The 26,705-nt window shown below is 58.8% G+C and overlaps 6 protein-coding genes across 12 annotated transcripts in view; 5 read left to right on the top strand and 1 right to left on the bottom strand.

Moving 5' to 3' along the window:
- The window catches only part of SIK3 (SIK family kinase 3), a 66,605-nt gene extending 65,407 nt beyond the window's left edge, over positions 1–1,198 (top strand). For all 4 annotated transcript variants that reach the window (XM_032201954.1, XM_032201955.1, XM_032201956.1 and 1 more), the window contains 3 exons: positions 83–215; positions 307–474; positions 841–1,198. In XM_032201954.1, coding sequence (XP_032057845.1) covers positions 83–215; positions 307–464 — 291 coding nt within the window. In that variant the 3' untranslated portion in view covers positions 465–474; positions 841–1,198. The remainder of the gene's footprint in view (positions 1–82; positions 216–306; positions 475–840) is intronic.
- A 3,274-nt stretch (positions 1,199–4,472) lies between these two features.
- On the top strand, positions 4,473–6,242 carry APOA1 (apolipoprotein A1). Its single transcript, XM_032201806.1, has 4 exons — positions 4,473–4,622; positions 4,870–4,925; positions 5,165–5,318; positions 5,407–6,242. The coding sequence occupies exons 2-4, from the start codon at positions 4,883–4,885 to the stop codon at positions 6,002–6,004; spliced, it is 795 nt and encodes a 264-aa protein (XP_032057697.1). The 5' UTR covers positions 4,473–4,622; positions 4,870–4,882; the 3' UTR covers positions 6,005–6,242.
- Positions 6,243–6,876: 634 nt separating this feature from the next.
- On the bottom strand, positions 6,877–8,379 carry APOC3 (apolipoprotein C3). The gene is made up of 5 exons (XM_032201740.1): positions 8,309–8,379; positions 7,530–7,675; positions 7,349–7,408; positions 7,128–7,254; positions 6,877–7,009 (listed from the first exon to the last, which is right to left on the bottom strand). Exons 1-5 carry the CDS (start codon positions 8,377–8,379, stop codon positions 6,913–6,915), a joined length of 501 nt encoding a protein of 166 aa, XP_032057631.1. The 3' UTR covers positions 6,877–6,912.
- An 80-nt stretch (positions 8,380–8,459) lies between these two features.
- APOA4 (apolipoprotein A4) lies at positions 8,460–9,808 on the top strand. The gene is made up of 3 exons (XM_032201739.1): positions 8,460–8,508; positions 8,647–8,773; positions 8,881–9,808. Exons 1-3 carry the CDS (start codon positions 8,460–8,462, stop codon positions 9,806–9,808), a joined length of 1,104 nt encoding a protein of 367 aa, XP_032057630.1.
- A 1,661-nt stretch (positions 9,809–11,469) lies between these two features.
- On the top strand, positions 11,470–15,459 carry ZPR1 (ZPR1 zinc finger). Its single transcript, XM_032201826.1, has 14 exons — positions 11,470–11,648; positions 11,749–11,910; positions 12,008–12,098; positions 12,204–12,274; positions 12,460–12,546; positions 12,630–12,752; positions 12,946–12,999; positions 13,100–13,166; positions 13,365–13,435; positions 13,871–13,960; positions 14,043–14,153; positions 14,412–14,498; positions 14,752–14,817; positions 15,183–15,459. Exons 1-14 carry the CDS (start codon positions 11,499–11,501, stop codon positions 15,309–15,311), a joined length of 1,359 nt encoding a protein of 452 aa, XP_032057717.1. The 5' UTR covers positions 11,470–11,498; the 3' UTR covers positions 15,312–15,459.
- A 292-nt stretch (positions 15,460–15,751) lies between these two features.
- On the top strand, positions 15,752–23,076 carry BUD13 (BUD13 homolog). Of its 4 annotated transcripts, XM_032202017.1 has the most exons (13): positions 15,752–15,878; positions 16,021–16,120; positions 16,552–16,636; positions 16,801–16,858; positions 17,529–17,801; positions 17,841–18,274; positions 18,683–18,824; positions 18,911–19,004; positions 19,334–19,442; positions 19,938–20,076; positions 20,404–20,588; positions 20,966–21,047; positions 21,573–23,076. In XM_032202017.1, the coding sequence occupies exons 1-13, from the start codon at positions 15,763–15,765 to the stop codon at positions 21,664–21,666; spliced, it is 1,911 nt and encodes a 636-aa protein (XP_032057908.1). In that variant the 5' UTR covers positions 15,752–15,762; the 3' UTR covers positions 21,667–23,076. The 4 variants fall into 4 exon arrangements, with proteins under 4 accessions (XP_032057908.1, XP_032057910.1, XP_032057907.1 ...); XM_032202019.1 differs by lacking the exon at positions 17,529–17,801; XM_032202016.1 differs by having other exon boundaries at positions 17,529–18,274.
- Positions 23,077–26,705: the final 3,629 nt, after the last annotated feature.

Below are 26,705 nucleotides of genomic sequence, written 5' to 3'. Positions count from 1 at the left end.
GGCAGCCCGTAGGGGATAGCCGGGGGCGCAGCAGGTGGCTGGGTCTGCTCCCCCTTTGACCCGTGCACTGGTGTCTCCGCAGGTGCAGTTAGACAACTTGCCTGGAATGAGCTTAATGGCAGGAAAAGCACTCAGCTCTGCTCGGATGTCTGATGCCGTCCTCAGCCAGTCGTCGCTCATGGCCAGCCAGCAGCTGCGGGACAGGGAGAGCGAGGGTAAGGACGTGGGGGCAGCGATCTGGGTGGGCTTCCTGCAGAGGCTGTAACGCCGTAGTGCAAGCCCTGATGTTGGTCTTTGGTCTTACAGAATGCGGAGAGGGTTTGGAAGGTCAAGAGCATCCCAACCTAGGTGATGGCAACCAGCATCTAAACACCTCCTGTTACCCGTCGACATGTATTACGGACGTCCTACTGAGTTACAAGCACCCCGAGGTGCCCTTCGGGATGGAGCAGGCAGGGGTGTAACGAGGAGGGAGTGAGTATCTGCGCCCTCCAGCTTCATGCCCAGGCTCGCCTGTGTGGCAGCCCCAAAGTCGTGCTGGCCAGGCTGCCACGTGTGTCTCCTTCCCCGTGCCTTTGCTCCGCTGTTGGTGCAAGGCTGGAGAAGAGACAACGCTGAGCTTCTGCGCTCTGTGGCTGTCTGCTGTCCCCTCTGCCTGTCAGGGAAGGTGCCCTCCTGCAGGCCCTTGCTGTCACACGTTTGTGCCACGTTTTCCTGGCAGCGGCTCTGTCTGGGCATGGCCTGTGGGGCTGCACTGTGAACATGGCGAGGGGCTGTGGGAGCAGGATTGCCATCCTGTGCTATCCCCTAACGCCTCTCTGCTTTCTCTCTCTGTTGCAGGTTTTCTGTACAGCTTTGAAATGAAAAAGGTCCATTTTAAACCAACAGTATCTAGCAGCATTGCGCCAAATTGCCGTAGTATTTCTGACTAACTGGAATACCATGGCCCCTTTCCTCATAATCAGTTCATCCAGTGTGTTGTTCCTTTGGTTTCTTTAATTTTTTGCCATGTTTGCCTGTAACTCCAGCTATCACCGAAATAACCGGAGAACCCGAGTCCTACACGTCAGCGGAGGATTCACGGAGCCTGAGCACTGAGTCTGGTTTTGGAGGGCTTTTACTGCCCGGGCAGGGCCGCGGGGCTGCTCGGGTCCAGGAGCAGAGGGACCGCTGCCCCCCAGTGCCCCCCGGTGCCCCCCGGTGCCCCCCGGTGCCTCCCGGTGCCCCCCGGCGCACGGGGCAGGAGCAGGCGGGGATGGAAGCTGAGCTCAGCGCTGTGCTTGAGCCATCGCAGCCCCGGAGCCGTCCCCAGGAGGCCGAGCTGCCCTTCCCTCCCGAATCCTTTGCACTGGGGAGGGACCCGGCGGGCCCCCAGCCTGGGAGCGGGGGCAGAAGGAGGGGGCCCCGCACCTACCCCTGGTGCAATACGCTTCTCGTCTCATCTTCGTCTGCTTTTGTTCTTACTTCATTTTGTCATCGTGCTGAAAGGATCGCTTCTTCCCCCACCCTCCCCCTTTTTAACCTTTTCTTTTCAAATCCGCATACAACTTTGTTGTTGTTGTTTTGTTTGTTTTGTTTTTTTTCCTCCTGGCTTAATGTAGGGAAGACAGATTTTTTTTTTTCTTTGTTTTCTTAGCTTTTCCTCCTGATCATGTAGGAATTGTTTTTTGGTAAATGTTGTTTTATTATTATTGTTATTAATAAAAGGCAAAAGGAATTTCTGTTTGAGAGAAATTTTTAACTAGATTCTGTTCTATATGAATTGTGACTTGCACCTTTTGTTCAAAGTATTTTATTTCTTTTAATGACTTTGTAATTGTGACTGGTTTTCTCTCTCGTGCCAGTGGCGAAAGTGGTATTCTCCTTTATACAGTTCAGACATGCGTAGGTCTCTTCTTTGTCCTTTCCATCCTTTCCTTGACTGAGAGGAAGCAAACCCGGGGCTCGGGGAGCGCCTGGTGTCATCATTGCCTTCGGGACTTCACGAGCTACAGCTGAAATTCCTCTTATTGACACTTTGGGAATCTTTTTTTTTTTTTAAAGAAAAAAAAAAAAAAAAAAGGAAAAATCGACCCAGCCCTCCTGAATTTGCACAGAAGGAAGTGTGAAACCAGCGTGGCAGAGGTTAATTTGCTATTGCTACCAAGGCCTCTTCCCACCCCCTCCCCACCCTGTCCCCAGGAAAATAATGCTGTAAACGGAGCTGCGGCCCAGAAAACCAGAAAGGAGGAAAAATCTCAGCTGCTGCCAAGCAGCATCTCCCCGGCCAGCGTTGCTGCTGGCACCCTCGAGCTGCTCGGGGCCGTGGCTGCCCTGCTGCATTTATTTCCCCAGCTGGTGAAGGGGGCCCTGAGCGGGCCGGGGGCGCAGGGAGCCGGGCAGGGCTCGCCGGGCTTCAGCGGGAAGACGCCAGGAAACACTGAAAGCCTTTCGCTCTGTACCTTTGGTTTGTTTTCCTTTTGTTTACATGACACTGTATTTCTGGGAGAGTTGACAGCCACCCTACAGTAAGCATCCAAAAAAAAAAAGCAGGGACTCGCTTAACCGTGCCATTTCGCAGTATCACACTTTTTTTTTTTATCATTGCTTTGTATTGTAGTAATCAATACGCGCAGTATATGTTGAATGTATATTAATATACTTTGCTATTATTTCTGTTTTTTGGAAATGTCAGAAGTATTTTTCTTCCTCATTTATGTTGGACTAAAAAAAAAAAAAAAAACCAACAACAAAAAAAAAAAACAACCCAAGTTTCGGTAAACCTTCAGTCCATTTTTTTTGTGGGTCACTTGCAACTAGTCGATTAGTTGGACAGTGGGATCATGACAAATAAAACCATGATGATGATCTTCCCCCGCTCTCTTGTTTGCCTTGTTGCTCAACGCCGGGGGGTGGAGGCGGGGGACGGCCGGGGGCTCTGGGGGCGCCGGGGGCGAAGGCTGGCGGGGTGGCACCGCTGTCCCCTCCTGCGGCCACGCTCGGGGCAGGCGTGGGGCGCACGTGGCCCCGTGCGGTGCCCCCGGGATTTCGGGGCTGCCTCGCTCCCAGCCTCGCCTGCGCCCTCCTGGTGGGGGTCGCGGGGGCCGTAGGGGTGCCGGGGCATGGCGGAGGCGCAGCCGCAGCCGGTGTTGGAGCTGTTTTCCTGAAATCCTTGGCTTATCTCCCTGCCCCCACTGCAGCGATAGGGCCTCCTGCGAAGGCGCCGAGCGGCGCTGCGCCCCGGCTGACTCATCCTGCGGATGATTCCTGCGCGCTGACGGCCACGGGGGCTTCGCTGCGGGGCCCTGCCCGGGGAGGGGGCTCCAGGAGCAGAGCTGGAGCCGGCAGCACCAACCCACACCGAGCCCAGAGCCCCCCGGCTGCGCTTCCCCAGCGCCCGCGGGCAGCCAGGCCCCCTCTGCAGCGCTTCCCTCCCTCGGGTGCCGTTCACCTCGGCTTCGCCAGCTCCTGGCCAGCAGCTTGTTGTGGTGCTGCCATCACTGCTGCTTTCTTTGCCCCCCAGTTGTGCCCCGAGGTGCCCGTCCTGATCCCCAGGCTGCCCCCAGACCCTACAGGGTGGGAGCGCTCCACCAGGATGCGGCGTTGGCCCCCTGCGCGTGCTGCACCCCGCTGCATCCCCCTGGGGGTCAAAGACGGTGCCAGGAGCCTCCTTCCCAAACCAGGCTTCCCCTGGGGCAAGGGGAAGCTGTGGGCAGGGGAGGGGAGCAGGGGGCAGTGGGGCTGCCAGGGCGCCACAGGGGATGGGGATGGGGACAGGGATGCGGTGCCCAACCACTGGGCTGGGTTTGGGGCTGCCCCAGAGCAGGGAGCATCGCTCCCCCGTGGGCAGCTCCCCCGTGGCATCGAGCAGCCCCTCCTGGTGCCCGGTGCTCCTCCTCAGCACTGTCTGGGGGCTGTGCCCTGCTCCGTGCCCAGGCCCCACCGGGCTCCTTCCCTTGGAGCTGTTGCTCTGGCTGCTGAGCAGCTGGGCACCAAGGAGGAATTTTGGGGTGGCTGTGCCGGGGTGCTGTGCCCGGGCTGGCTGCTTGCTCGGGGCTCAGCCTTTGCCTCACTTTGCCCCGGTGATGCTGGCACGGGCACGCAGCAGCCCCTGGGCACGGCTCCAGGCCCTCTGCACGGGGCCATGCTGGGAACCGGGGGGATGTGAGCAGCGGGGGGCTCGGGGAAGGAAGGGGAAGGGGCCCACAACAGCGGAGGAAGCGGGGCGAGGGGTTGGGGTTCAGCAGGCCAGATCCCTGCGGGTATAAACCTCGTCCCCGGGCTCCCGGCCAATCCCTGGGGGCTGCCGAGGGGCCCTGGTGGGGCCGGAGCAGCGGGCAGGAATCTGGGTCACCCGGAGCGTAAACAGGCTCCTTGGCCGGCGAGCCGCGTCCCGCGGGGAGCTCCTGTTTGCTCGGGGCCCTGCCAAGCCGGCGCTCCTTGGCGTGCTGGCCCGCGCCCGGGCTGTGCGCACGATCCTTGAACTCCACGCGCCACATCGCCCGCGCCGGGGAGTGATTTCTTGGGCTGCAGCGCTGGCTTATCTCCGGCGGGAGCAGCCCCTCCTGCATAAATAGCAGCCGCGGGGAAGCAGCGGGCTCACACGGGACGAGCAGCAGCAGAGCGGAGCCAGGAGAGCGCCGGTAAGAGCCCGCGCTGCCCCGGCACGGGATGCTCACACGGGCTGCCCCCAGCTCCGGGGCTGCTCCAGGACCCCCGGCTGGGGAATGGGGCCGGCGTCCTGCCCCGCAGCAGGAGGGGGCCACGAAGGGACTGTCCCATACCCAGCGGGGGCACCCTCAGGGTGTCTGCTGCTGGGTCGGGGGGCTCGGGTGCTGGGCTGGCTCTGCCGAGGGCTCCCCTCACCCAGCCGCCTTGCTCTGCCCCCAGGTTCTGCCCGAAGATGAAAGTCGTGGTGGTGACCCTCGCCCTGCTCTTCCTGACGGGTAGGTCCAAAGGGGGGCAGCGGGGACGGGGACGGGGACGGGGCAGCCGAGCCTGCTGCAAGTGCTGCGGGGAGCACCCGGCTTCCCAGCTCTGAGCCAAAACTCAGCCACGAGCTGCTGGTGGCCCCAGGAGCACCCCTGGGGCGGTGAGGGCTCAGCGGGTCCCAGGCACAGCAGCGGGGCTGGGTCTGCCCAGATCTCCTGGCCGCCTGTCCTGAGCACGCTGCCCGTCCCCGCAGGCACCCAGGCCCGCTACTTCTGGCAGCACGATGAGCCCCAGGCGCCCCTGGACCGCCTCAGGGACCTGGTGGACGTCTACCTGGAGACCGTGAAGGCCAGCGGCAAGGATGCCATCGCCCAGTTCGAGGCCTCTGCCGTGGGCAAACAGCTCGAGTAAGTGGGGAGAGGGGACGGTGGGGGGGTCCTGGCGGCCGTGTCCCCGCGCCCGGCGCCGTGCCTGACCTCGCCGTGCTCTCCCCAGCCTGAAGCTGGCCGACAACCTGGACACGCTGGGCGCCGCCGCCGCCAAGCTGCGGGAGGACATGGCCCCCTACTACAAGGAGGTGCGGGAGATGTGGCTGAAGGACACCGAGAGCCTGCGCGCCGAGCTGACCAAGGACCTGGAGGAGGTGAAGGAGAAGATCCGGCCCTTCCTGGACCAGTTCTCCGCCAAGTGGACGGAGGAGCTGGAGCAGTACCGCCAGCGCCTGGCACCCGTGGCCCAGGAGCTGAAGGAGCTCACCAAGCAGAAGGTGGAGCTGATGCAGCAGAAGCTGACCCCGGTGGCTGAGGAGGCGCGGGACCGCCTGCGTGGGCACGTGGAGGAGCTGCGCAAGAACCTGGCCCCCTACAGCGACGAGCTGAGGCAGAAGCTGAGCCAGAAGCTGGAGGAGATCCGGGAGAAGGGCATCCCCCAGGCCGCCGAGTACCAGGCCAAGGTGGTGGAGCAGCTCAGCAACTTGCGCGAGAAGATGACCCCCCTGGTGCAGGACTTCAAGGAGCGCCTCACCCCCTACGCCGAGAACCTCAAGACCCGCTTCATCTCCCTCCTGGACGAACTCCAGAAGACCGTGGCCTGAGCTGGCGTGACCAGGGACTGACCCCGTCCCCCCGTCCCGCTCCCGCAGTGCCCCCGCTCTGCCCGGCACCCGGGGTGGCCGAGGGGACCGGCTCCGGGGGCCCCGGGCCAGGCCAGCCCTGGGGAGCCCCCCCCCGGAGACCAACTCCTCGCACACCCCCTTCCCTCCCCGAACCGGAGTCTGTCTCAGCTTCGCCTCTCTTTTATCAAATAAACACGACTTAAGTTATTGGAGCTCACTCAGTCTTTGCAGTGGATGCTGGAGGGGGGCAACCTGCGGGGGGGGGATGTGTGGGTGCAGCGAGTGGCACCGGGCTCAGCCGCATCCCTCTGGCAAAGGGAGAGGGTCTGAGGTCTGGGGGGGCCTGGGGAAAGCAGGGAAGGAAGGTGGCAGGGTGGGTGCCCGGGGCTCTCCCTGCTGCCACCGCACACCTCTGAGCCCCTTGGGTGCTGCTCTCAACTCTGCCCAGGGCACAGCCCCAGCTCTGTGCCTGCCGCAGCCCCACGGCTCTCCCTGCTCCGAGGGCTCTGAGCTGGGCCAGCACAGGCTCTGTCACACCGAACACATAGAGAAGCATCTGCCAGGGTGGGCAGGCACGGTGGGGGCTGCTCTGGTGTTGGCTGAACCCCCCCCCAGCTTGCAGCCTCCGCATCTCCTCGGCACCCCAGACATGTGTGTGTGTGTTGGTGCAGCGCGGTGCTCGCCCGTGGCAGAGATGCACACCCCCAGCCCATGCCCTTCCTCTCCCATACTGCGCACTCCTCCTCGCCACCCCGTGCCCCCAGTGACCCCCGGCACAGCCATCCACCTCGCTTCAGCTCCACTTTATTACAAGAACCGCCACGGAGGGCACGCGTCGCTCCGTGGGGGACCCGCACCCGGCCGCCCCCCGCCAGCCCGCGGCGGGGCTACACGCCCGGCGTCAGCTTCCAGAACTCCGAGAGCTGCTCCTTCAGCCGGGCCAGCTGCTGCTTCACCACGTCGGCGTTGTCCGACAGCCATTTCCTGCAAGGGAACCGTGGTCAGAGCACGGCACCAGGGGCAGAGCACGGCACCGGGTGCGCACCGGTGGGCAGGGGGCAGGGGGCAGGGTGCCCGGCTGGTTTTGGGGTGTGGGGGCCACCTGGCTTGCTGAGCTGCCTCTGACTCCTGCACCGTGGTGAAGACCGACTTGACCACGTCGGTGGCTTGCTTGACGTACTCCTGCACTTTCCTCACCACCGTGTCCGTGTCATCGGGAGTGTCGGCCCCTGCGAGCACAAGCCCGGTGGGAGCGCTGCGTGCGCACCCCTGCGCCCCGCGTCCCCCGAGCTCCCTCCAACCCCTTCCTCCCGTCGCCCTTACGTGCTCCCACCGCCAGGACGGCCACGCAGACGAGCAGGAGCAGGACTGAGACCTTCATGGCTGGGGAGAGAGCAGAGCACGTGGCATGGGGTGGCGGGCGGGGGCTCCATCCCCAACCCCTTTTGCCCAGTGCCTGGCTCCTGGCCCAGCCCTGACGCTTGTCGGGGGCTTCCCCACTCACCTGGGCGCGCTGTGCCGGGGCTCTGCTCCGTGGGGGCAGCCCCAGCCTCCCACTTTATACCCTCCCCAACAGCCGCCTCCGAGGGTGCTTGCGCAAAGGTCAGCGGCGGAGTGGCCGCGGGGAGGGGGCGCGTTCCCAGGTTTGCTCTGGATGGGTTTTTCTCCCCCCCGTTTGGAGTTGAGAAATCCCCCAGCACCGGGGGCCAAGGCTGCAGGGGCTGGCTGGGGGCTGTGCATGTGCGTGTGCACACACGTGTGCGCGCAGCCACGCCGGGCTGAGGGTGGCCGTGGGGACAGGCCCGGGGCTGCCGTGGGCTCGCACGGCACAAGGGTGACATCCAGTGGCACCCGCTCCCGGCCTGGGACAACGCAGGGCTGCCTCTGCTCAGGGGGCCCTGACCCCGGGGGGCTGCTGGCAGTGCCCAGGCTGCGTCCCCAACCCCGGGCACCCTGAGGTGCTGAGGCTGGGAGCAGCGCAGGGCCTTGGCCGTGGTTCTCTGGACCCAAGCATCACCAGTGCCTGGCTGCTCCCTGCCCCTGCCACCCCTGTGCTGTGCCCCAGCACCACACATCTCCACCAGCCTCCACTCCGGCGTGCTGTCCCCCTCTCCCACAGCCTCCCCGTCCCAGGAGGGTCTCAGCCCCGTGTCCCCGTGCTGCCCCCAGCCCCTCGCTGGGTTTGCCCGCACGCCCTGGCAGCACTGGCCTTTGGCACCCAAGCAGAGGGCTGGCAGAGCCGCGGGTGCTATCAGCACACGTCAGGCCCTTCCACGTCGCGACCTTGCTAAAGTCCAAGCCCGGGGCCCGTGGCGCAGGCCTGCGTGGAAGCGATGAGGCTGCTCAGGGAGCATAAATAGCCGCCGGCACTGCCCGGCTCGGCAGGTCCTGCAGGAAGCAGCAGCACAGGGGAGCCTCTCCTGCACCGCTCAGGATGTCTCCGAAGGTGGCCGCCCTCTTCTTGGCGCTCCTCGCCATCGCGGGTGAGGCATCGCAGGGTCCATGGAGGGGTTGTGGGGCTGAGCACGGGGCTGTGCCTTGGGGAGGGGACCTGGCGTGATGGCCGGGGGGTCTCTGAGCGCGGCGGTGCCAGCGCTGACCCCGTGTCCGTGTCCCTGCAGGGACGCAGGCTGATGTCAGCGCGGACCAGGTGGCCACCGTGCTCTGGAAGTACTTCAGTGAGCTGGGCAGCAATGCCAAGGAGACCGTGGACCAGCTGCAGCAAGCCGAGATCACCAAGCAGATCAAGTGAGTGCAGGGGCTGCTGCAGCACAGGGGGCTGTGGGGCAGGGGAGGGCGCTGGGTGCTGGGTGCTGGGTGCTGGGCGCTGGGCACTGACCACCCGCTCTCCGCAGCACCCTGCTGCAGGGCAACCTGAAGAGCATGAACTCGTACACGGAGGAGCTGCAGCGGCGCCTGGTGCCCTTCGCCACGGAGCTGCAGGCGCGGCTGGCGCAGGACTCGCAGCGTCTGAAGGAGCAGATCCGCAGGGAGCTGGCCGAGCTGCAGGCCAAGCTGGCGCCCTACGCCGACGAGGTGCACCAGCAGATCGGCACCAACATCCGCGAGCTGCAGGCCAAGCTGAGCCCCTACGCCGAGGAGCTGCGCTCGCAGGTGGACCGGGGCACCGGGGAGCTGCGGCGGGCGCTGGAGCCCTACGCCGCCGAGCTGCGGGAGCGGCTGCAGGACAACGCGGGCAGCATCCAGGCCTCCCTCAGCCCCTACGCCCAGCGGCTGCAGCAGCAGATCGACAGCAGCGTGGAGACCCTGCGGGGGCAGCTGACGCCGCTGGCCGACGACCTGAAGGGGCAGGTGGCGCAGAGCGTGGAGGGGCTGCGCAAGGGGCTGAGCCCCTACGCCCAGGAGGTGCAGGACGGCCTCAACCGGCAGCTGGAGAGCCTCTCGCTGCAGATGGAGCGGGCGGCCGAGGAGCTGCGCGCCCGCCTGGCCACCAACCTGGAGGAGCTGCGCTCCCAGCTCAGCCCCCTGGCGCTGGAGCTGCAGCAGGCGCTGCAGAGCGACGCCGAGGGGCTGCAGCAGCGGCTGGCCCCGCTGGCCCAGCAGCTGGAGGAGCGCGTGGGGCAGACGGTGGAGGCTTTCCAGAGGCAGGCGGCCCCCGTCGGAGAGGCCTTCGGGCAGCAGCTGGTGCAGCGGCTGGAGGAGATGCGGCAGAAGCTGGAGTCGGGCACGGCGGGCGTGGAGGACCACCTGGACCTGCTGGAGAAGGAGGTGCGGGAGAAGGTGGCCACCTTCCTCAGCACCACAGAGCAGGCAGAGGAGTGAGCCCCCCCTCGCCCCTCCAGTAGCATTTGGGGCTTCTCCACGGGGTGGAAATAAACTGGCGCCTTGTGATGCACTCGATGTCTGTGTCCGTCCTTCCCCTGCTGTCCCGAAACCCCCGGGTGCTGCTCGGCCTCCCCTCTGGGTTTGGGGACAGAGGTGTGGCTGGGAGGGGGCCAGGGCAGGCTGTGGGTGCTGCGTGGGGGCCAGGAGCCTTTTAGCCAGGTGAGCACACCACATGGGGCTGGCTGCCCCCACAATGGGGCTGAGCCTGGGGTGTCACCGCGCCGCAGTGCCACGGTGGCTCAGTGGCACCTGGGCCCCCCCGGGGCTTTGGACAGGGAGGTGTGATGCCGAGCATCCCCGCTGCAGCAGGACCGGGGCACCCTGGGGCTCACAGTGGGGTCTCATCAGCACCCCCAGCTCCACCAGCAGAGCACCTCAGGGTGCTGGGGGCGACCTCTTGTTGCAGGGGGGATGTGGGCAGCAGAGGAGTCCCCCAGGGCCTCACCCCGCGTGCTGGACTTTGCCCGAGGTGCATGGAGACGCCGACGGGTGCGGGGCAGCCCCGGAGGTGCCTCTTGCAGCAGGTCTGCTCCTGCCCCTGTTTGCTGGGTTGCTCCAGAGCAAACACTCAAAGCCCGGAGTCAGCAGCTCGGCTGAGCGGCCGGGGGGAGCTGCACGGAGCAGCCCGTGCCTGGCTGGCAGCGGGGCTCTCCTGCCCCTCTGGGAGCAGCCGCTCTCCACGGGGACAAGACCCGGGCTGAGGACAGGGAGGTGTTTTTCACGGGGTGAAAATCTGGACAAGAAATGGGCGAACCCTGCCGGGGCTGGGGTGTCGTGGTCCCCAGGTGTGGCTGCAGCCAGTGCCCTTCTCCCATTCCCCTGTCCCAGTGAGCCCAGTGGGGTGTCCCGTGGCCCAGTGAGCCACCAGCAGCTCCCACAGGCAGCACCGCCAGGGGGACCCATGGCTGGGTGATCTGCAGCCAGTCCCAACGTCCTGCTGTGAGCAGCTGGCCTGTGGGCTGCTCCGCTAACCGCTGCCTTCCTCCTCCTCATCCTCGTCCTCCTCCACTGCCTTCCTCCTCTCCTCCTCTTTTTCCATTGCCTTCCTGCTCCTCCTCCTCTGCCTTCCTCCTCCTCCCCCTCCTCCTCCTCCACTACCTTCCTCTTCCTACTCTTCTGCCTTCCTCCTCCTCGTCCTCCTCCTCTTCCACTGCCTTTCTCCACTGCCTTCCTCCTCCTCCTCCTTCTCCTCTGCCTTCCTCTTCCTCCTCCACAGCCTTCCTCCAGTGCTTTCCTCCTCCTCCTCCTCCTCCTCCAGGCTGCTCTGCGGGGCCAGGAGGGAGCTGAGCCCAGCGGCCGTGCCTTCATTTATGGCCCTGGACGCCTCTGGGAGACACAAAAAAAATAAAATAATAATAATAATAAAAAAAAAATTAAAAAAAAAAAAAAGGGGGGGCCAGAAAAGTGGGCAGAAGAGGGGCAGAGAGCCCGGGGTGCCATTGATGGGGCCACGACGGGGGGCGTGGCTACACCTGGTGGGCGTGGCCACGCGGCCGCGCCCATTCACCCCCCAGCGCGCCGCCCCGCCCACCTCCCCGTTCCTCCCACCCCTTCCCCACGTGCCCCCGCCGTCACGTGGCGGCGGGCCGCGCCTGCGCGGTGCGGCGGGGCCGCGGCGCTCCACAAGATGTCGGCGCTGGGCGCGGTGGAGGCCGGGACCGGGAGCGAGACCGGGAGCGGGAGCGGCGGGGCCGCCCTGTTCCGCCCGCTGGGCGCCGAGGACGGCGAGCAGCGGCCGGCGGAGATCGAGTCTCTGTGCATGAAGTGCCACCGCAACGTGAGAGCACGGCGGGGGGCGGCGGCGGTGGTGGTGGTGGTGTGGGGTGGGGGCGGCGGGTCCCGGAGCCAGCCCCGCGCCTCACCGTGCCCCGCCGCAGGGCGTGACGCGGCTGCTGCTGACGCGGGTGCCGTTCTTCAGGGAGCTGATCGTCAGCTCCTTCAGCTGCACCGCCTGCGGATGGGCCGACGCCGAGATCCAGCCCGCGGGCAGCATCCAGGAGCGGGGGGTGCGCTACACGCTGGCGGTGGGGTCCCGGCAGGTGAGCGGAGGGGTCCCAAACCCCCCCCCCGGGGTGAGGGTGGGGGTGAGGGAGGTGTTTTTGGGGGGTGTTGTGGTGATGGGGATGTGCCCTGCAGGATATGAACAGGGAGGTGGTGAAGACTGACTGTGCCTCCGCGCGCATCCCCGAGCTGGACTTCGAGATCCCTGCCTTCTCGCAGAAAGGAGGTGGGTACGGGGCCTGCCCCCCCCCGCGCTGCCCCCCTCAGGGCCAGCAGCAGCACCAGGGTGCGCTGAGCGCTGCCCCTGCGCCTCTGTTCTCTCCCCTTCAAGTTCTGACCACCATCGAAGGCATCATCGACAGAGCCGTCATGGGCCTGGAGCAGGACCAGCCTGTCCGCAGGGTAAGGTGCTGTGCCAGAGGAATCTCTTCAGAGACTTGGTACACACTTACTTTGCTCCCCTACCTCCTGGCTCTCTGCCCGTCTAATCTGCAGTGTTACGGGCTCTGGTTTGTTCTGCTGACAGCGTTATCTTCAGCTCTGGGTTGCCCCCAGCATCGGTCTCAAACTTGTCTCCCTTTTCGCAGGCAACAGACAAAGAGGTGGCAAGTAAAATCGATGAGTTCATTGGTAAATTAAAGCAGCTGAAAGAAGTACATTCCCCTTTCACGTTTGTAAGTATGTGCAGAAGGGCAGACCTGTTCTGGTGGAAGCGTGGGCTGGCTTCCTAAGGCTTCCTTTGGCTCTTCTGCTGTAGATCATAGACGACCCTTCAGGGAACAGCTTTGTGGAGAACCCCTACGCGCCACAGAAGGATGAAGCTCTCGTGGTCACTCATTACAAGAGGACTCCCCAGCAGGCTGCCATGCTGGGGATTGAGGTAACGTGGAGGCGTTGTGCTCCCTTCCTGCCCAGCAGTGCCTTCCCCACTGCTGGTGGTCTGGTGGCAGCTTTCTGCATGTGCCACGTGGCCTGGGCACGCACTCGGGACTGATCTGTCCCTTGCTGCCTGTGAGACCTCAAATTAAAGAGCAGGTAGCAGTTAATGCTGTTTCTGGCCTCTCCTGTTGCAGGGAGAGGAGTTGGATGAGAAGCCAGCTGATTCTGTAGAGGATCTGAGGAACGAGGTGGGTGACTTTGCAATCTGATGGTGGCTGTGTCGAGGTGACTGTGGTGCGTGGGGCTGGCTGATGCTCCCCGACTGCCCTTTTCCTTCCTTTGATCTAGGTACTGCAGTTCAACACCAACTGCCCCGAGTGCAATGCCCCAGCTAACACAAACATGAAGCTGGTGCGTATCCTGTGGGTGACAGCCTGGGGTCAGGCTGGTGGCGTCTGCCGGGGGCTGTGCAAAGGCCAGGGTGAGGGTGGCTTTGTGTGCTGCCCTGGGCCTGTTCTGCTGCATCCATAAGGCATGAATAAATGATAGCTAGCAGAGGGCACAGGCCACTCTGAGATGGAATTGTTGAATTTTCCTTGACTGCCTGCTCCAGAAATCCCCCACTTCAAGGAGGTGATTATCATGGCCACAAACTGTGACTCCTGTGGGCACAGGACAAATGAGGTGAGCTGGTAAACCTCTGACCTGTTCTTTCTTCTTTTTGTGTGCTGGGGGGAGTTCTTGTATTCTTTCATGGCTGGATGCTTCTCAGACTCCCTGCCTGTGCTTCACACTGCTCAAAACACAGCAGTTTGGGCAAGCCAGGCAGGGAGGCTGGGCTCTCAGTCTGTTGCATGAGGTGCATTGCACTGGGCGTAGAACTGCCTTGGTTATGTGTGAGAGAGTTCTTTCTTGAAGAGCTGCATTTAGGGAGGGGGTCATCCAGCTCCAAACCTGCCCGGGTTCCCAAAGTGTATGGGGCTGTCCCTGCGTCTGCCTTTGCACTGCGAGCTCGGAAATACCAGAGCAGGCCCTCCGAGGGCATCATGGCCTGGTTTCCTTATAAATTATGGCCTGACCAGTATAAAAGTTGGGGCCGCTGACTGCTGGGTGTTGTAGGTGAAGTCTGGAGGAGCAATAGAACCCCAGGGCACCAGGATCACCCTTCGGATTACAGATCCTTCGGACATGACAAGAGACATCCTAAAGGTAAGGAGCCTTCGGCTACCTGCCCCCTCCCGCAGAGGGTGCCTGCTGGGCTGTCAGGACTCACGTGGGGTCCCTGTTACAGTCGGAGACGTGCAGCGTGGAGATTCCAGAGCTGGAGTTTGAGCTGGGAATGGGAGCACTGGGAGGGAAATTCACCACGTTGGAAGGGCTGCTGAAGGACATCAAAGACCTGGTAAGTGGGCCTGGGCTGCTGTCTAGCGGAGCTCTGCCAGAAGTGTTTGTATTCCTCTGCAGAGCAGTGCACTGCTCCTCTTGTGCTTCTTCCTCCCTTCCCAGCACGGCGTGTTGGTTGTGCTTGTGCTGAAGGGTCCTTCTCGCCACCCAGCAGAGCTCAGACCCCTCTGAATTAATTTTTGGCCTCTTGTGTGGTGAGGGCACTGTGGGACTGGGCTTCTCCTGCCCTGCATAAGTGCTGGGTCTGCTCTTCCAGGTGGAGAGAAACCCCTTCACCCTTGGTGACAGCTCTACTCCAAGCAAAAAAGAAAAGCTGCAGGAGTTTGTTGGCAGACTGCAGGAGGTAAGTGTCCTGAACTCCCAAACTGCGGTGTGGTTTTGGCTTTGTCACTGCAGTGAATGGGGTGTGTTTAACTGAACTCCAGGGTGAGTGCCACAGAACCTCCTTGAGCTGTCCCACACTTGTGCTGCTGTGCCCTCACGTGTTTGTCAAGCAGCTGCTGCTAACTAAGGCAGATGTTCAGTGAAAAGATGTGTGCTGTGGGTCTGTTGGCACCACAAGTGCCTTAACGTATTGGTGTTCTCTCTTCCTGCAGATAATAGAGGGAAAGACCAAGGCCCACTTCATAATGGATGATCCAGCAGGCAACAGCTACCTTCAGGTACAGCGGTGTGCACTCAACCATCCTGACGTGTTCTGAATGGCTTGGGAGTATTATTTTTTTTTTCCCTTGTTTTTTGGCTGTTATGGTTTTTGGGGGGGCTTGTGTAACAAGGGGGAGTACCCAAGGAAGGAAGGCACTTCCGAAGGAAGGAAGACTGCTGGTAAATTGGGGGGAGGGATGGTGGCAGTGGTGTCTGTGTTTGGGATTAGGGGCTGGGGATTTTGGAATTCTGGAATTTGGGTTTGTCTGGGGCCTGATGGGCAACTGGTGCTTGGCGCAGGGGCTGGGTTTGTCTGGTGGGGAGCTCCTCAGCCCCTGGCAGGAGGGGACGGAGGCTCAGGAGCCTTCTCTCTGCCCCGCAGAACGTGTACGCCCCGGAAGAGGATCCGGAGCTGCAGGTGGAGCGCTACGAGCGCACCTTCGAGCAGAACGAGGAGCTGGGCATCAACGACATGCGCACCGAGGGCTACGAGGCGGCCGCCGACCGATAGCGGCGGGGCCCAGCCCCCCTCCCGCAGCACCAGGACTCGCTGCTCACCGGGGCTGTGCCGGCAGTGCCACGCTGGGGTGGGTGGGGGGGTGATTTTGGGGTAGATTCGGCTGTTTTTGGGGTTTGTTCCAATAAAGCACCTGCGGGTAGCACCCTGCGCTCGGCTCCTCGTGGCGGGGTGGGAGGCCACGCCCCCTTTCCAGAGTGACCACGCCCCCTTTCCAGAGTGACCACGCCCACCCACAGACACACAACAGTGATCACGCCCACTCCGCATAGACCACGCCTCCTTCCTAATAACCACGCCCACTCACCGGCACTTAACACACGCAGTGGCCACGCCCACATATTCACTAGCCACGCCCCCTCGCTCGTTAACCACGCCCCCTCCGCCGCGCCGTGTCCCTCGGCGGCCGCCGTCCTTCCTCCTTCCCCCCGGTTGCGGCCCGGCCATGGCGGCGCGGGGCCTGCCGAAGGCCCAGTACCTGCAGCGCTACCTCAGCGGCCCCCCCGCCGCCCAGCCCCGCCGCCGCCGCAGGAAGAAGCCGCCGGGCGCCGCCAGGACCGGGTGAGTGCGGGGCCGAGGCCTCCTCCCCCCCCCAACGCCTCAGAACCGGGCTCGGTGCTTCCCCTTCCCCCCCCCCCATCCCTCACAGCCGGGACCGGGCCCGGTCCGCAGCCGCTGACGGAGGCCCCGGGCCCGCCCGCAGGATGCGGATCGTGGATGACGACGTGAGCTGGAGCAGCCTGGCCGGCGGGGAGCAGCAGCAGCAGGACGAGGAGGAGGAGGAGGAGGGCGACCTGCCCGTGGTGAGCGCCCCGGGGGGGCACGGAGCCGTCAGGGGTGGGAGCACAGCAGGATTAGGGCTTTAATTCCATAACTAGGGCTTTAATTCCGAATTCTGTAGGGAACAGAATTGCCTGCACTGGGAGAGAGCTCCAGGAGTGCCTGGTCCAGCCTCTGAGCGGACACAGCAAGCCCTCCCCTAGGCCATATCACCGAGCTCTACCCCTAAACGTCTTTTAAAGAGCCCCAGGGATGGTGGCGACCTCTCCCCTGGGCAGCCCATCCCAGTGCCTTGCGACCCTCTCAGCAGCCCTGCAGGAAGGCAGCTGATGCGCTGCTTCTTACCCACAGTCACACCTAATTGCTTCTTTTGCAGAGTTTAAGCCCATTTCTGGTTCTTTTTTTCTTTTTCCTCTTACAACTTGCATTGTTGACTCTAGCGTTTCATCCTTAGGTGGCAGAGTTCATCGATGAGCGTCCCAGTGAAGTAAAGCTCATGGAGGAGTTCCGAACAAATGCGAAATGGAAGCTTTTAGGAGGTGAGGCTAGGCCTTCCTGGCACTGCTCCCTGAATGCTTTGCTGTTCTTAAACAATAAAACAGTGAGGTAAAAATAGTGCTATCTCACAAAAAATCTTGCAGTGCTAAAGAGATCACAGTGTGGAGAGCCTTACTCTAGTAACTTACTGATGTTTTTTCTTTAGACCAGAACGAAGACTCGCAGAGTTCAGATATCTCAGTACCTGCCAAACCTACTGCAAGGTCTGTATTTCCAGCCACAAATTCTTCTTAGTTAATCCTTTTTTTTATTTGTTTTGGTCATTCTCTGTCTCATTCTGCAGTTTCAAAGTCTGCTGCAGCGTAAAAAGTAGCACACATGGGGATACTTTTTCCACTGCTGAATCCCCTCTGGATGGGGGAGAAAAGCTGTCAGCTGGCGCCTTGTTCAGGTTCCTGCAAGATGTGCAAGCAGCCACCCTGCAATCCCTTGTTAACAGATAAATCTGGGTGGTGACTGGCTGCAGACCTGGAGCACAGTGAGGGTGGCGGCGTTGCAATGTGCCCCTCTTCTGAACGCAGCTGGGGGATGTTCTGTGATCAGAGCCCAGGCTCAGGGACAACCCAGTGGGGCATTTTGTCGTGGGGAGGTGATTGTAGGAGGGCACAAAATGGGCAAATGGGTTTTGTAGTTTGAGTGTTCCGAGGGTTCCTGTAGACCGTAAAGTGATGCTAACAGAGGTTTGCTGTGATCTAAGTCGTCTTGGAAGGTTTCTTGGATCTGTTTTCATAAGCCTGTGGCTGAGTTATGTTGGTTGCTGTTATTCTATCCTCCTGGTAGCTTTACAGGCTCCATTTTTGTTTCTGTTTCCAGTCTGGAGACAGCAAAGCAAAACAAACTAATTCTCATTTGAAACTTCCCTCCTCCTCCTAGGCGGCAGCGCCACGACTCCCCAGACAACTCACCACCAAGGCAACTGCGGCACGACTCCCCGGATCTGTCCCCTCCCAGGCGAGAGAGAAACAATTCCCCCAGCCTCTTACCTCCCCGGCAGCAGCGCCACGACTCCCCGGATCTCTCTCCGCCGAGACGGAAACGCCACGACTCCCCAGATCTCTCCCCACCACGACAGAAACGCCACGACTCTCCGGATCTCTCTCCTCCGAGGTGGAAGCGCCACGACTCTCCAGACCCATCAGCTCCCAAGCGACAGCGCCACGACTCCCCAGATCTCTCTCCTCCCAGGCGACAGCGCCACGACTCCCCAGATCTTTCTCCACCAAGACGGAAGCGCCACGACTCTCCAGATTCATCACCTCCGAGACGGAAACGCCACGACTCTCCAGATCTCTCTCCACCAAGGCGGAAACGCCACGACTCCCCAGATCTCTCTCCTCCCAGGCGACAGCGCCACGACTCCCCAGATCTCTCCCCGCCGAGACGGAAGCGCCATGACTCCCCAGATGTCTCTCCAAAGAGAGTCAGTTCAGCAATGGGAAAAAAGGGCTGCAAAACAACGGAGAAGTCACAGTCGGGGGGGATGCCGCGTCAGAAGCGGCAGGCTACTCCAGATCTGTCCCCTCCACGGAGGAGGAGAGATGATTCTGACCCAGATTCATCACCACGTCGGCAAAAGAGGTCTGGGTCACCTGGTCAGAAAAAGCCGAGTAGAACAAAAGGTGAGCCTGGAAGAGTTGTTGTTCTGTCGTTGCTGGCTGCCTGGTCTGTGGGGGTGTTTGCATGGTTCTGGGGGTGAGCAGTGTGGGATTAGCAGTCTGTCAGCAAGGAATGGTAGCGGGCAGTTTGCTGCCTCTGGTTAAACTAGTTCCTGTAATCCTACTAGTTATTAGCTTGAGCAGAGTTAACCTACAGGTTAGCTGGGTGAGGCTTAACTTGTCTGAAAGGAAAGCTTAAACCTTGTTTCTGAGCAATGCACGTTCAGAAGGAATAGAATTTAAAGGCTGATGCCATGTGTTTGTCTTTCCCTGCAGCTTGTCGCTTCTCAAGGTATTGATTTTTTCAGTGAGTTACCTCGTGCATCACCACCTTCAAATGTTCTGTGGTTCTCATACGTGTCTGTGTTACAGGTGCTTCCCCAGACACGAGGAAGCCTAGGCACGTGCCCTCGCCTCAGAGGTGCTCGAGGCATGACTCTGAGTCCCCACCTCCCCGGAGGGCCGCCCGGAACGCCTCTGATGCAGACCTTTCCCCACCGCGGAAGGATCGCAGGTCAGGCCTAGTGATTCCCCTAAGCACAGTCCTCTGCAACAGAATCAAAGCACGTTTTCTGACTCTGATTTCTCTCTTCTGTGAAGGACTCTGCCCACTGGGAAGGATCAGCAGAGCTCGAGGAGTCCCACTGACCTCTCGCCGCATCACCACCGTGACTCTAAGGGATCTCCCAAGAAGGTGAGGGTTTTGTCTTTCCATCTGAGCTCTAGATCACTTCCTTCTGATAGAAAACTTGAAGTCCAATGGCTTACAGACTGCACCTCATCTGTGCAGCTGTGCTGGACTGTCAACTCTCAATGAGATGAGGTGTGAGAGACATAAGGGGACTCTATCTCAGTGCACTGTTTTTTTTTTTGGAGGGCTGTGGCAGCTGCTCCCAGAGTGGCTTTGTAACCTGGCATTCTTTTCTGGTATTTCTCTTGATTTTGGGCCATCCCCTCATTATGCCTCTGGGTTACTGGGCAGCTCTCAGCCAGCAGCAAGTGTGATTCTTGTTTGATTCCCAGGCAAACACGATGATGTCGGGCGTCAAAGCTGGCTTGGTGTCAGCTGATGTGCTGCGGAGGGAGCAGCAAGAGCTCAAGAAGCGTGAGAGAAGTAACAGGCGCCTGGAAGGTAGGGGTCTAAAGCCACTGGTGAGCAGCAGCTTGCTTTATTTTTCTCCGCTTTCTGCTGGTTCTTAATGCTGTGTCAGGCCCTGTCTTGAGTGCTGGTTGTTGGAGAGCAACCCTGTGGAGCAGAATCTAGACATGCTGATGGATTCCTGTGGGTAGGGCCAGTGGGCCTCTGAAAAAAACAAAACAAAACACTTCAAATGGTGATTTCAAAGCAATGCTAGTGAAATAGTCGGGGAGGTGAGAGGCTTTTACTCTGTCTGCCCCAGCTTCACGTCCTAATTGGAAGAAGTGAACCAGTGTTCAAAGAGCTCGTGGGGTGAGTGTGGCTATGTGGGGCAGCAGCTAATTTGCCTGTTACCCGTAGGTAAGCTCTTTCAGAGGCTAGAACATGTAAAAGGAAAATATGCAGAGATGAGTTCCGGTTAGTCACTGAATTGTCTAGAGACTGTGAAGTATTCCAAAATGAGTGACTTGGGGCATCTGTCACCTTCAGAGGAATCTCGGCACACTGAAACCGTCTTCCGAGACAAGTCAGGCCGCAAGAGGGACCTTGCCCAGGAACGACTTGAGCAGAAGCAGAAAGATGAAGCCAAGGCCGAGAGAGATGAACAATACGCCAGATGGGGCAAAGGGTAAGGGGCTTTCTGTGGTCGTTGGGTCTTGCATCACAGCTCCACTCCCTGCTTTTTTGTCTGGTTTTGGTACCACCAAAGGTACCGCTTATAGTGCTACCTCTCACAGGGTCAGGGGCTGAAGGTTAGTAATGTTTTGAGTTTGAGCCTGGGACATACATACGTACTCCAATATGTCTTAGAAACCCCTTGAATTATCCCGTCCATTGCTGCACGTGCTTTGGGAATGCTGCACACAGTGGAAGTTCAGGACTGTGGTCAGTGCTGCAACTCACAGTAAAGGACTCTGTGGTTTCAGGATAAAGCTTTGTTTCTGTTTGTTTTCAGGCTAGCACAGGGGAGGCAACAGCAGCAGAATGTGGAAGATGCAATAAAGGAGATGCAGAAGCCACTGGCCCGTTACATTGATGATCAGGATCTGGATCGAATGCTGCGAGAACAAGAGAGAGAAGGAGACCCCATGGCTGACTTCATCAAAAAAAGGAAGGCCAAGGAGAACAAAGAAAAGAAAGGTATGGGTATTAAGCTACGCTGGTGTGGGTTTTAAGGCCCAAGGAGCATAGAAATGCAGCTGCTGTTTAATTAATAGCATAACATTGCTTCATGGCAGCTTAGTCCTTGTCTGGAGTTAGTGACACAGCAATATTTGCTATTAGTGGCTTGTTACTAGTAACTGTTACTGCTATTTGTTAGTTTAGAGAGTGTATCCAGTGACTTATGCAGTCAGCATACTTCAGTTTGATTAAGGGAGTGCTGCGAGTTTCCACTGTGAGCTCCACAGAAGGCAGGAGAGGCAGTCTGTGCGTTAGGTCTGTGTAGCTTTGAGGTTGATGTGATCACAGGATTGCACTGTGGTAGTAAATGGTTGTATTGTTCTTTCTGTCTCCAGAAAAACCTCGGTACAACGGACCAGCACCTCCACTCAACAGATTCAACATATGGCCGGGGCATCGCTGGGATGGTGTGGACAGGTATATATGTGTTCCTGAGACACTGATGTCGTAGATTAGCAGTAAAACTAAAAGAGCTTTTACTTCAAAGAGCTTACAGGGGATGAGATTTAGCACATGCAACCTTTACATTGCCAACAGTTATGAATGGGTGCTAAGTACATCCTTGCCTGGGACAGAAAGGAGCAAGGCTCTGATCGGATCAGGTCCTTCAAGGCCTGTAGTGGCTCTGATGAGGCACCAGGGAACATCCTGTGCTGTGTGTTGGCACCGTGCTGCATCTGTTGGCTGACAGCAACGTTTCAGATAGCTTCTGGAACGTGAACACGGGGCAGCAGGCAGAGAGAGCCCCCCTCAGCCTCAGGATGTAGTCGCTGAACTCTCATCAAAGGCACTAGCTGCTGTTAACCGCAGATCAAGGTGGGAACTCAGCTGGAGACGGCAAAGCAGAAGTAGTGAAAAACTTGTGATGTCTCTTAAAAAAAACGTTGTTGCTTTAGCAAAATCTCCTGTACTGCAGCCCACACTCTTGGTATCGCTTTGTAGGTCCAACGGATTTGAGCAGCAGCGTTTTGCCAGGATAGCCAACAAGAAGGCGGTTCAGGAGCTTGCGTACAAGTGGAGCGTTGAGGACATGTAGGCAGAAGAAACAACCACGCAGAACAGCACCTCTGGACTAGAGGTCCACCTCCTGCTGCTGCCGGGGCCGTGAGTAGTGGCTCCTTCTGCCTGGACCAAGCGCTGCCCTCAGCGTGTCCCAGCGGGCCGTCCGCCAAGAGGCAAGGCTGCGTTTAGAGGAGCTGCTGAGAGGATTTCCAGCCAGCCAGAGCGGACTGGTGCGGGGAGCTGCAGCGGCTGAGTGTGCTGGAGAGGTGCAGTGGCTGCTGCCTGCTGCTGCTCTCTGGCGCTCCCTCGTGAGGTGCTGCAGGCACAGACTCCTGGCCCGTGTATTTCTCGTCTAACAAGCTGTAGAAACTATGCTAAATTGTTTTATGCCAAATGCTTTGCCCTCTGAAGGTGGTTTACAGATCTTCAGGTGTCTTAAATCTCAGGGTTTTTCATGGTGAAACTATGCTGAGAACCTGGTCGCTGGAGAGTTAACCTCATCCAGTAGGTCAGTCTGTTCCAGAGTTCTTCCAGAGAGCATCTGTGCCCTAAAACCCAGTACTGTGAGCTGATTTGCCTCTGGGCTCGTGTCAGATCTGCCCCCATGTCCTGGCTAGCGAGCCCAGAGGGCTTGTGTTCAGTTCTGTGCAGCTCTTGTGCCCTCTAGCTCACGGAGTCAATGGGCTTGCAGTGAAATTAGTAAAGCAGAGCTGCTCCTTGTCCTGCTGGAGTTGTGCCAGGCGGGTCGGTCTGCGGCAGGAAGCTGCTTGCTGTGTGTCTGTTGCTCTGGCTCTACCCTGGAAGAGGCAGAAGGAACAACACGCAATGTTATACTTGAAGGCAAAATCTTCAGGAGCTCCAGCAGCTCCTCGGGGGTCGATTTCTTGTGGAAATAAACATGCAGAGGCTGCTTAAACTCTTTCCCCTGACCATTATTTTCTTCGGAGTAGCTAATGGTCATGGATTAGCCCCCCCAGATGTCTCTCTGGACAGTGCTGCTTGGCACTTCCTTAACGCTGCTGCCTGGGGGCTCACTCCGGCGCGGAACGTAACCCCTCTCTGGTGACCAGAGTTGTCGGGCTCGGAGCTGGAGGCCAGGCAGAGTGTTTCACTCAATCCCTGCTTGCGAGAAAGCACTTCTGGAAATAAATACAGTTGTTCTTGTTTACATCCCAGAGAGCATGTATTAACTGCAGCCAGCAGTTTCCATGGAGATGCCTTGTCTTCAATAGTGATCAGGGGCCAGTCATCAGCATTGCTCTTTGCAGCGATTCGCGAGCAGTAGGAGGGCTGTGGGTGAGAAGATAATGACAAAGTTTTCTCTGGAGTGTGTGAGCCTTGAGACTGTCTTCCCTGTTTTTCATTCCCAGTTATGTTTCTAGCCATCCTGAAATCTGTATGTACACTTGTAAATAACAGCTTTCTGTTTTTTTTTTTTACTCGATTTTTGTGTGCTGTTTTTTTTCCGAGGCAAGGGCGAGGCGGGTAAATAATTGTCAGCCTTCTGGTAAAAGGATTGCATGTAATTTCCTCTGCTGCCATCACAGCCCGTGGCTTGCTCGGCCAAACAAATTGTACTTTGCTAACACCTTTTTCTGAGTCTGTTGGTAACTATCCAGCTGAAAGTGGGAACTTACTGGGCCGTAGCTGTGCTGACAGTCCTGCTGGTATTTATGGGGCAGTCGGAAAGCCTCGCTGCGTTCGTTGGGCACAGGTACCCTCCATCCCTGCTTCCAAGCACATAAACCACAGCCTTCTATTCACAGCCAGCGACTGGGGTCGGGAGAGGAATGGAGAATGAGGCACCATCCTGTGGGAGTGAGTTGTGGTTTCTACCGTAATAGCTAAACCGAGGGAAACAGCCCCGAGCAGGGCTCATTTTTTGTGGACACAAAGGCGATGTAAAAGCACGCTCGGCTTGTGCAGGCCCCGCTGTACCCTGTCAGGCAGGAAAGTAGTTTGGGAGTGCGAGGCACTAGTGTGAGGCAGCAGTAATGGCTCAGTGCTGCAGAGCTGCTTGCTGCAGCATATTGAAAACCTGCTCTTCAGTCACGCACAGGTTCTGCTTGTACTTCTCCCTTCACCACCAAGGTCCTGGTTTATTCCTGTAACCAGGAGGAGCTGCGGCCTTGAAGAACAGAGTTAATTTTAACACACTCATTTTTGCTCTCACGTAACAGTGCTTCTGGAGATGTCTTTTCTTGTGTTCTTTCTTTTTTTTTTTTTTTTTTTCTTTACATTGTATTACTGAATTCACCTTAGAATTGTTGCTGTGTTTAGATGCTTGTACTTTCTTGTCCGCCCTGCCTGGGTGGCAGCGTGCTGCTTCCTTCCAGAGGAGCAGCAGCCCACATGCAGCTGGCTAGCTAGCACCAAAGTAGGGAATATAAGTTGCTGTTCAGGAAGGCAGAGCCAGCTTAGTGCTGGTACTAATACAGTGCTTTTTTTGCACCTGTAAACAGCATAAACTTCTGCAACTTATTTCGAAGGCTTCAGTTTTAAAATTTTAAATGGAAGTACGTGTTTATTACTACCACGGGGACCTTAGAGCAGAGCTCATTACGGTACTGAATTTATGTAATACATCTATTACAATTTTATTACCAGGCACTTTCTTGCTGAGATAGATCTCTGTGAAGTAACAGGGTATAGGAGAGCTCAGATGATGCAATTTAACCATTAAAATGAATCCTTTTCTATCGTTGCCTGGATGCAAATTGGCAAATGCTGTGGTGGCTGATGTGGATGCAGCTGGACTAATAACAACTGGGACCTGAACTGGTCCTGCAGCTGGGGAAGGGACAGGAGAGCCGCCTCTGCCCAGCTGCTGAGCAGCCTGGGAGCACCACCGGACTGAAAAAGCCTCGAGTTGTGCTGCTGAAAAGCTGCAGGGACCTGGCCTGGGAGGCTTCTGTCACATCAACCCTTGGCTTAGTGCTCGGTGAAGACCGGGATGTGAAGGACCAGAGGCAGCGGTGGCGCTGGCAGGATGATGTGGTGCACACCTTTTGCTTCGGCAGCAAGAGGAGGAAAGCTGAAGGTCTTCACGCCCTGAGAGATGGCAGGAGAGGGGTGAGGATGGGCTGTGCCTCCCCTCCCGGGGCTGGCCAGGCCGTGCTAGCCGGCAGAGGGTGCTGCCAGCCCGGGGAAGGGAGCCTGGGGCACGGGGAGCTGCTCCCTGGAGCATGGAGTGGGGCCGGACCCTGGTCCCCTGGCTCCTTAGGCTGGGCTCTGCCTTTGCAAGAGGCTTTGTGCCTTGCTGGGCCGTGTCCTGCTTTCACACAGCTCTCCTGTCCCCGACCTGGCTCTGCCTGAGTGCTTTTGGCAGCAGAGAAATTGGAAATTGCTCCGGGCTCCTCGGGGATGAGAGGGGCGGTGGAGATGGAAGGAGCCTTCGTTCCCGTTCCTGGAAGGGCAGCAGCCCGGCTTGGCACCTACCAGCAACTTTGATTAGCTTTGACCAAAAAAAAAATGAATATTAAAATCTTAATTTAATTTAAAACACTGTCATTCACAGTCGTGGCAAACACCAAGCAGAGTAATTATTATGCAAATTAGGCAGATAGAAAAATGATTAATAATTGCACAAATTAAAAATTATTGTAAACATCCTGTGACGAGTGATAAGTCTGCGAGGAGCGTGTGCGCAGGAGGCAGCGTTGTTCAGCCGGCTCCTGCATCCTGATTTTCTCATTAGCGGGATTTAATTAGCAAACTCTGCTGAGGAGCCGAGCGGGGTTTGGGGGGAGGTCGAGGGCCGGTGCCTGCGCTCAGGTGAGGGGGGAGCGTGGCTGGGACAGGGACTGAACTCCCAGCTCCTGGCTTCAAGCCCCTTCTCTGCCACTTCCCCAGGGATCTGCACTCCTTTGGGGTGCCCCTGCTCCTGCTGGCCCTGGGTGCTGCTGCTGGGGGTGTCCCCAGCCCCTGCCCATCAGCTCCTTTCTCTGCCCTCCCCGTCCCTCTGTCCCGTGGCAGGAGCAGGCTTCACCCCTGAGCAGCCCCCAAACGGGCAGTTGCTAATTACTGGTGGAGCTTGCTCCCTCGAAGAATTAATGAGCTTATTTGTCTGGCGTTTTGCTGCTAATTGCATAACATTATTTTTTCCCCCTGTTCGACTGTTTTACTTTTATACTTTTGACAGTGAGCACGATAATAATAATAATAGGCTTACACTGGCTAATAGGCTTACGTGGTGCATTATTCATGTCAAGGACAAGCAATTAAGCTTGGCCTCACACATAATAATTAGATTTTTGTTGATGAGCTCATCAGTAATGCGTTTAGTTCAGATTAAGAGCTTAATTCCTGGTGGGTGACACCAGCTGCCCCCCACGACCCCTGCCCAGTTGCAGGGGATGGGTGGCGTGGGACAGCCTGGGACAGCCCTGCCTCTGTCCTCCTGCACCTCCACGGCTGCTGCTGCTGGGGATTGCTTAGGGAAAAACCCTGCTGGGGACCCAGAGGCTGGTGGGGCTCCCAGAGGCCGTGTGCCCCCCCTGGGCTCCTGCTCCCAGTCCCTGCCCGCCCTGGTGTCCCGTCCTCGCCTCCAAATTCCTCGCCTGGCTCCGCTGAGCAGGTTCCAGCCTCCAGCAGGAGGTGGGATGGGGGCACTGAGCTCTCCTCCTGCTCCCCACCAGGGTTTTGGGTGGGTGACTGGGGGAGGAGGGTGCTGGGGCCATCTGGGAGCAGCTAACGAGCTCCTCCGCAGCTAACGAGCCCTGGGTGCCCTGCTGCAGCTCTCCAGGCCGGGGCACCCCCACTGCTGCCTCCGTGCGTGCCCCAGGGCAGGCATCCATCAGAGAGTCTGACGGAGGGAAATGGGGCTTCTCCTGGCCACCAGGCTCTCTTTTTTTTTTTTTTTTTTGGTTTTAAATAGCTTCAATAAAGCAGGTTCAGGCAAATGACACGTTATTGTAACCGCTTCCTGCTGAGATCTCCTATTATTTTTTAATTAAAAAGAGCCCAAGATTTGTCATTGAAATTTTTTTCCATTAAAAAAAAAAAAAAAAAAGTGGCTCCACAGCCTCCTCCAGTGCCTGGGGTGCAGGGGAAGGGCAGGGGAGGGCACCGTGG

This window comes from Aythya fuligula, chromosome 22 (genome assembly GCF_009819795.1).
Source record: "Aythya fuligula isolate bAytFul2 chromosome 22, bAytFul2.pri, whole genome shotgun sequence".
In the NCBI taxonomy this organism is placed as follows: domain Eukaryota; kingdom Metazoa; phylum Chordata; class Aves; order Anseriformes; family Anatidae; genus Aythya; species Aythya fuligula.
Note: the sequence above shows the minus strand (reverse complement) of the source record. Positions and strands in the feature narration are given on the sequence as shown.

Coding starts and splice junctions, on each gene's coding strand:
- BUD13 (XM_032202016.1), top strand. CDS start 15,763: ATGGCGGCGCGGGGCCTGCCGAAGGCCCAGTACCTGCAGCGCTACCTC. Junction 18,275..18,682: donor AAAGCCGAGTAGAACAAAAG/GTGAGCCTGGAA, acceptor TCTGTGTTACAG/GTGCTTCCCCAGACACGAGG. Junction 19,443..19,937: donor AAGTAACAGGCGCCTGGAAG/GTAGGGGTCTAA, acceptor TGTCACCTTCAG/AGGAATCTCGGCACACTGAA.
- APOA4 (XM_032201739.1), top strand. CDS start 8,460: ATGTCTCCGAAGGTGGCCGCCCTCTTCTTGGCGCTCCTCGCCATCGCG. Junction 8,509..8,646: donor GGCGCTCCTCGCCATCGCGG/GTGAGGCATCGC, acceptor GTGTCCCTGCAG/GGACGCAGGCTGATGTCAGC. Junction 8,774..8,880: donor GAGATCACCAAGCAGATCAA/GTGAGTGCAGGG, acceptor CGCTCTCCGCAG/CACCCTGCTGCAGGGCAACC.
- APOC3 (XM_032201740.1), bottom strand. CDS start 8,379: ATGCTCCCTGAGCAGCCTCATCGCTTCCACGCAGGCCTGCGCCACGGG. Junction 7,676..8,308: donor CGGGCTTGGACTTTAGCAAG/GTCGCGACGTGG, acceptor AAACCCATCCAG/AGCAAACCTGGGAACGCGCC. Junction 7,409..7,529: donor CCCCGGCACAGCGCGCCCAG/GTGAGTGGGGAA, acceptor CTCTCTCCCCAG/CCATGAAGGTCTCAGTCCTG.
- APOA1 (XM_032201806.1), top strand. CDS start 4,883: ATGAAAGTCGTGGTGGTGACCCTCGCCCTGCTCTTCCTGACGG. Junction 4,926..5,164: donor CGCCCTGCTCTTCCTGACGG/GTAGGTCCAAAG, acceptor CCGTCCCCGCAG/GCACCCAGGCCCGCTACTTC. Junction 5,319..5,406: donor GCCGTGGGCAAACAGCTCGA/GTAAGTGGGGAG, acceptor TGCTCTCCCCAG/CCTGAAGCTGGCCGACAACC.
- ZPR1 (XM_032201826.1), top strand. CDS start 11,499: ATGTCGGCGCTGGGCGCGGTGGAGGCCGGGACCGGGAGCGAGACCGGG. Junction 14,499..14,751: donor TTGTTGGCAGACTGCAGGAG/GTAAGTGTCCTG, acceptor CTCTTCCTGCAG/ATAATAGAGGGAAAGACCAA. Junction 14,818..15,182: donor CAGGCAACAGCTACCTTCAG/GTACAGCGGTGT, acceptor TCTGCCCCGCAG/AACGTGTACGCCCCGGAAGA.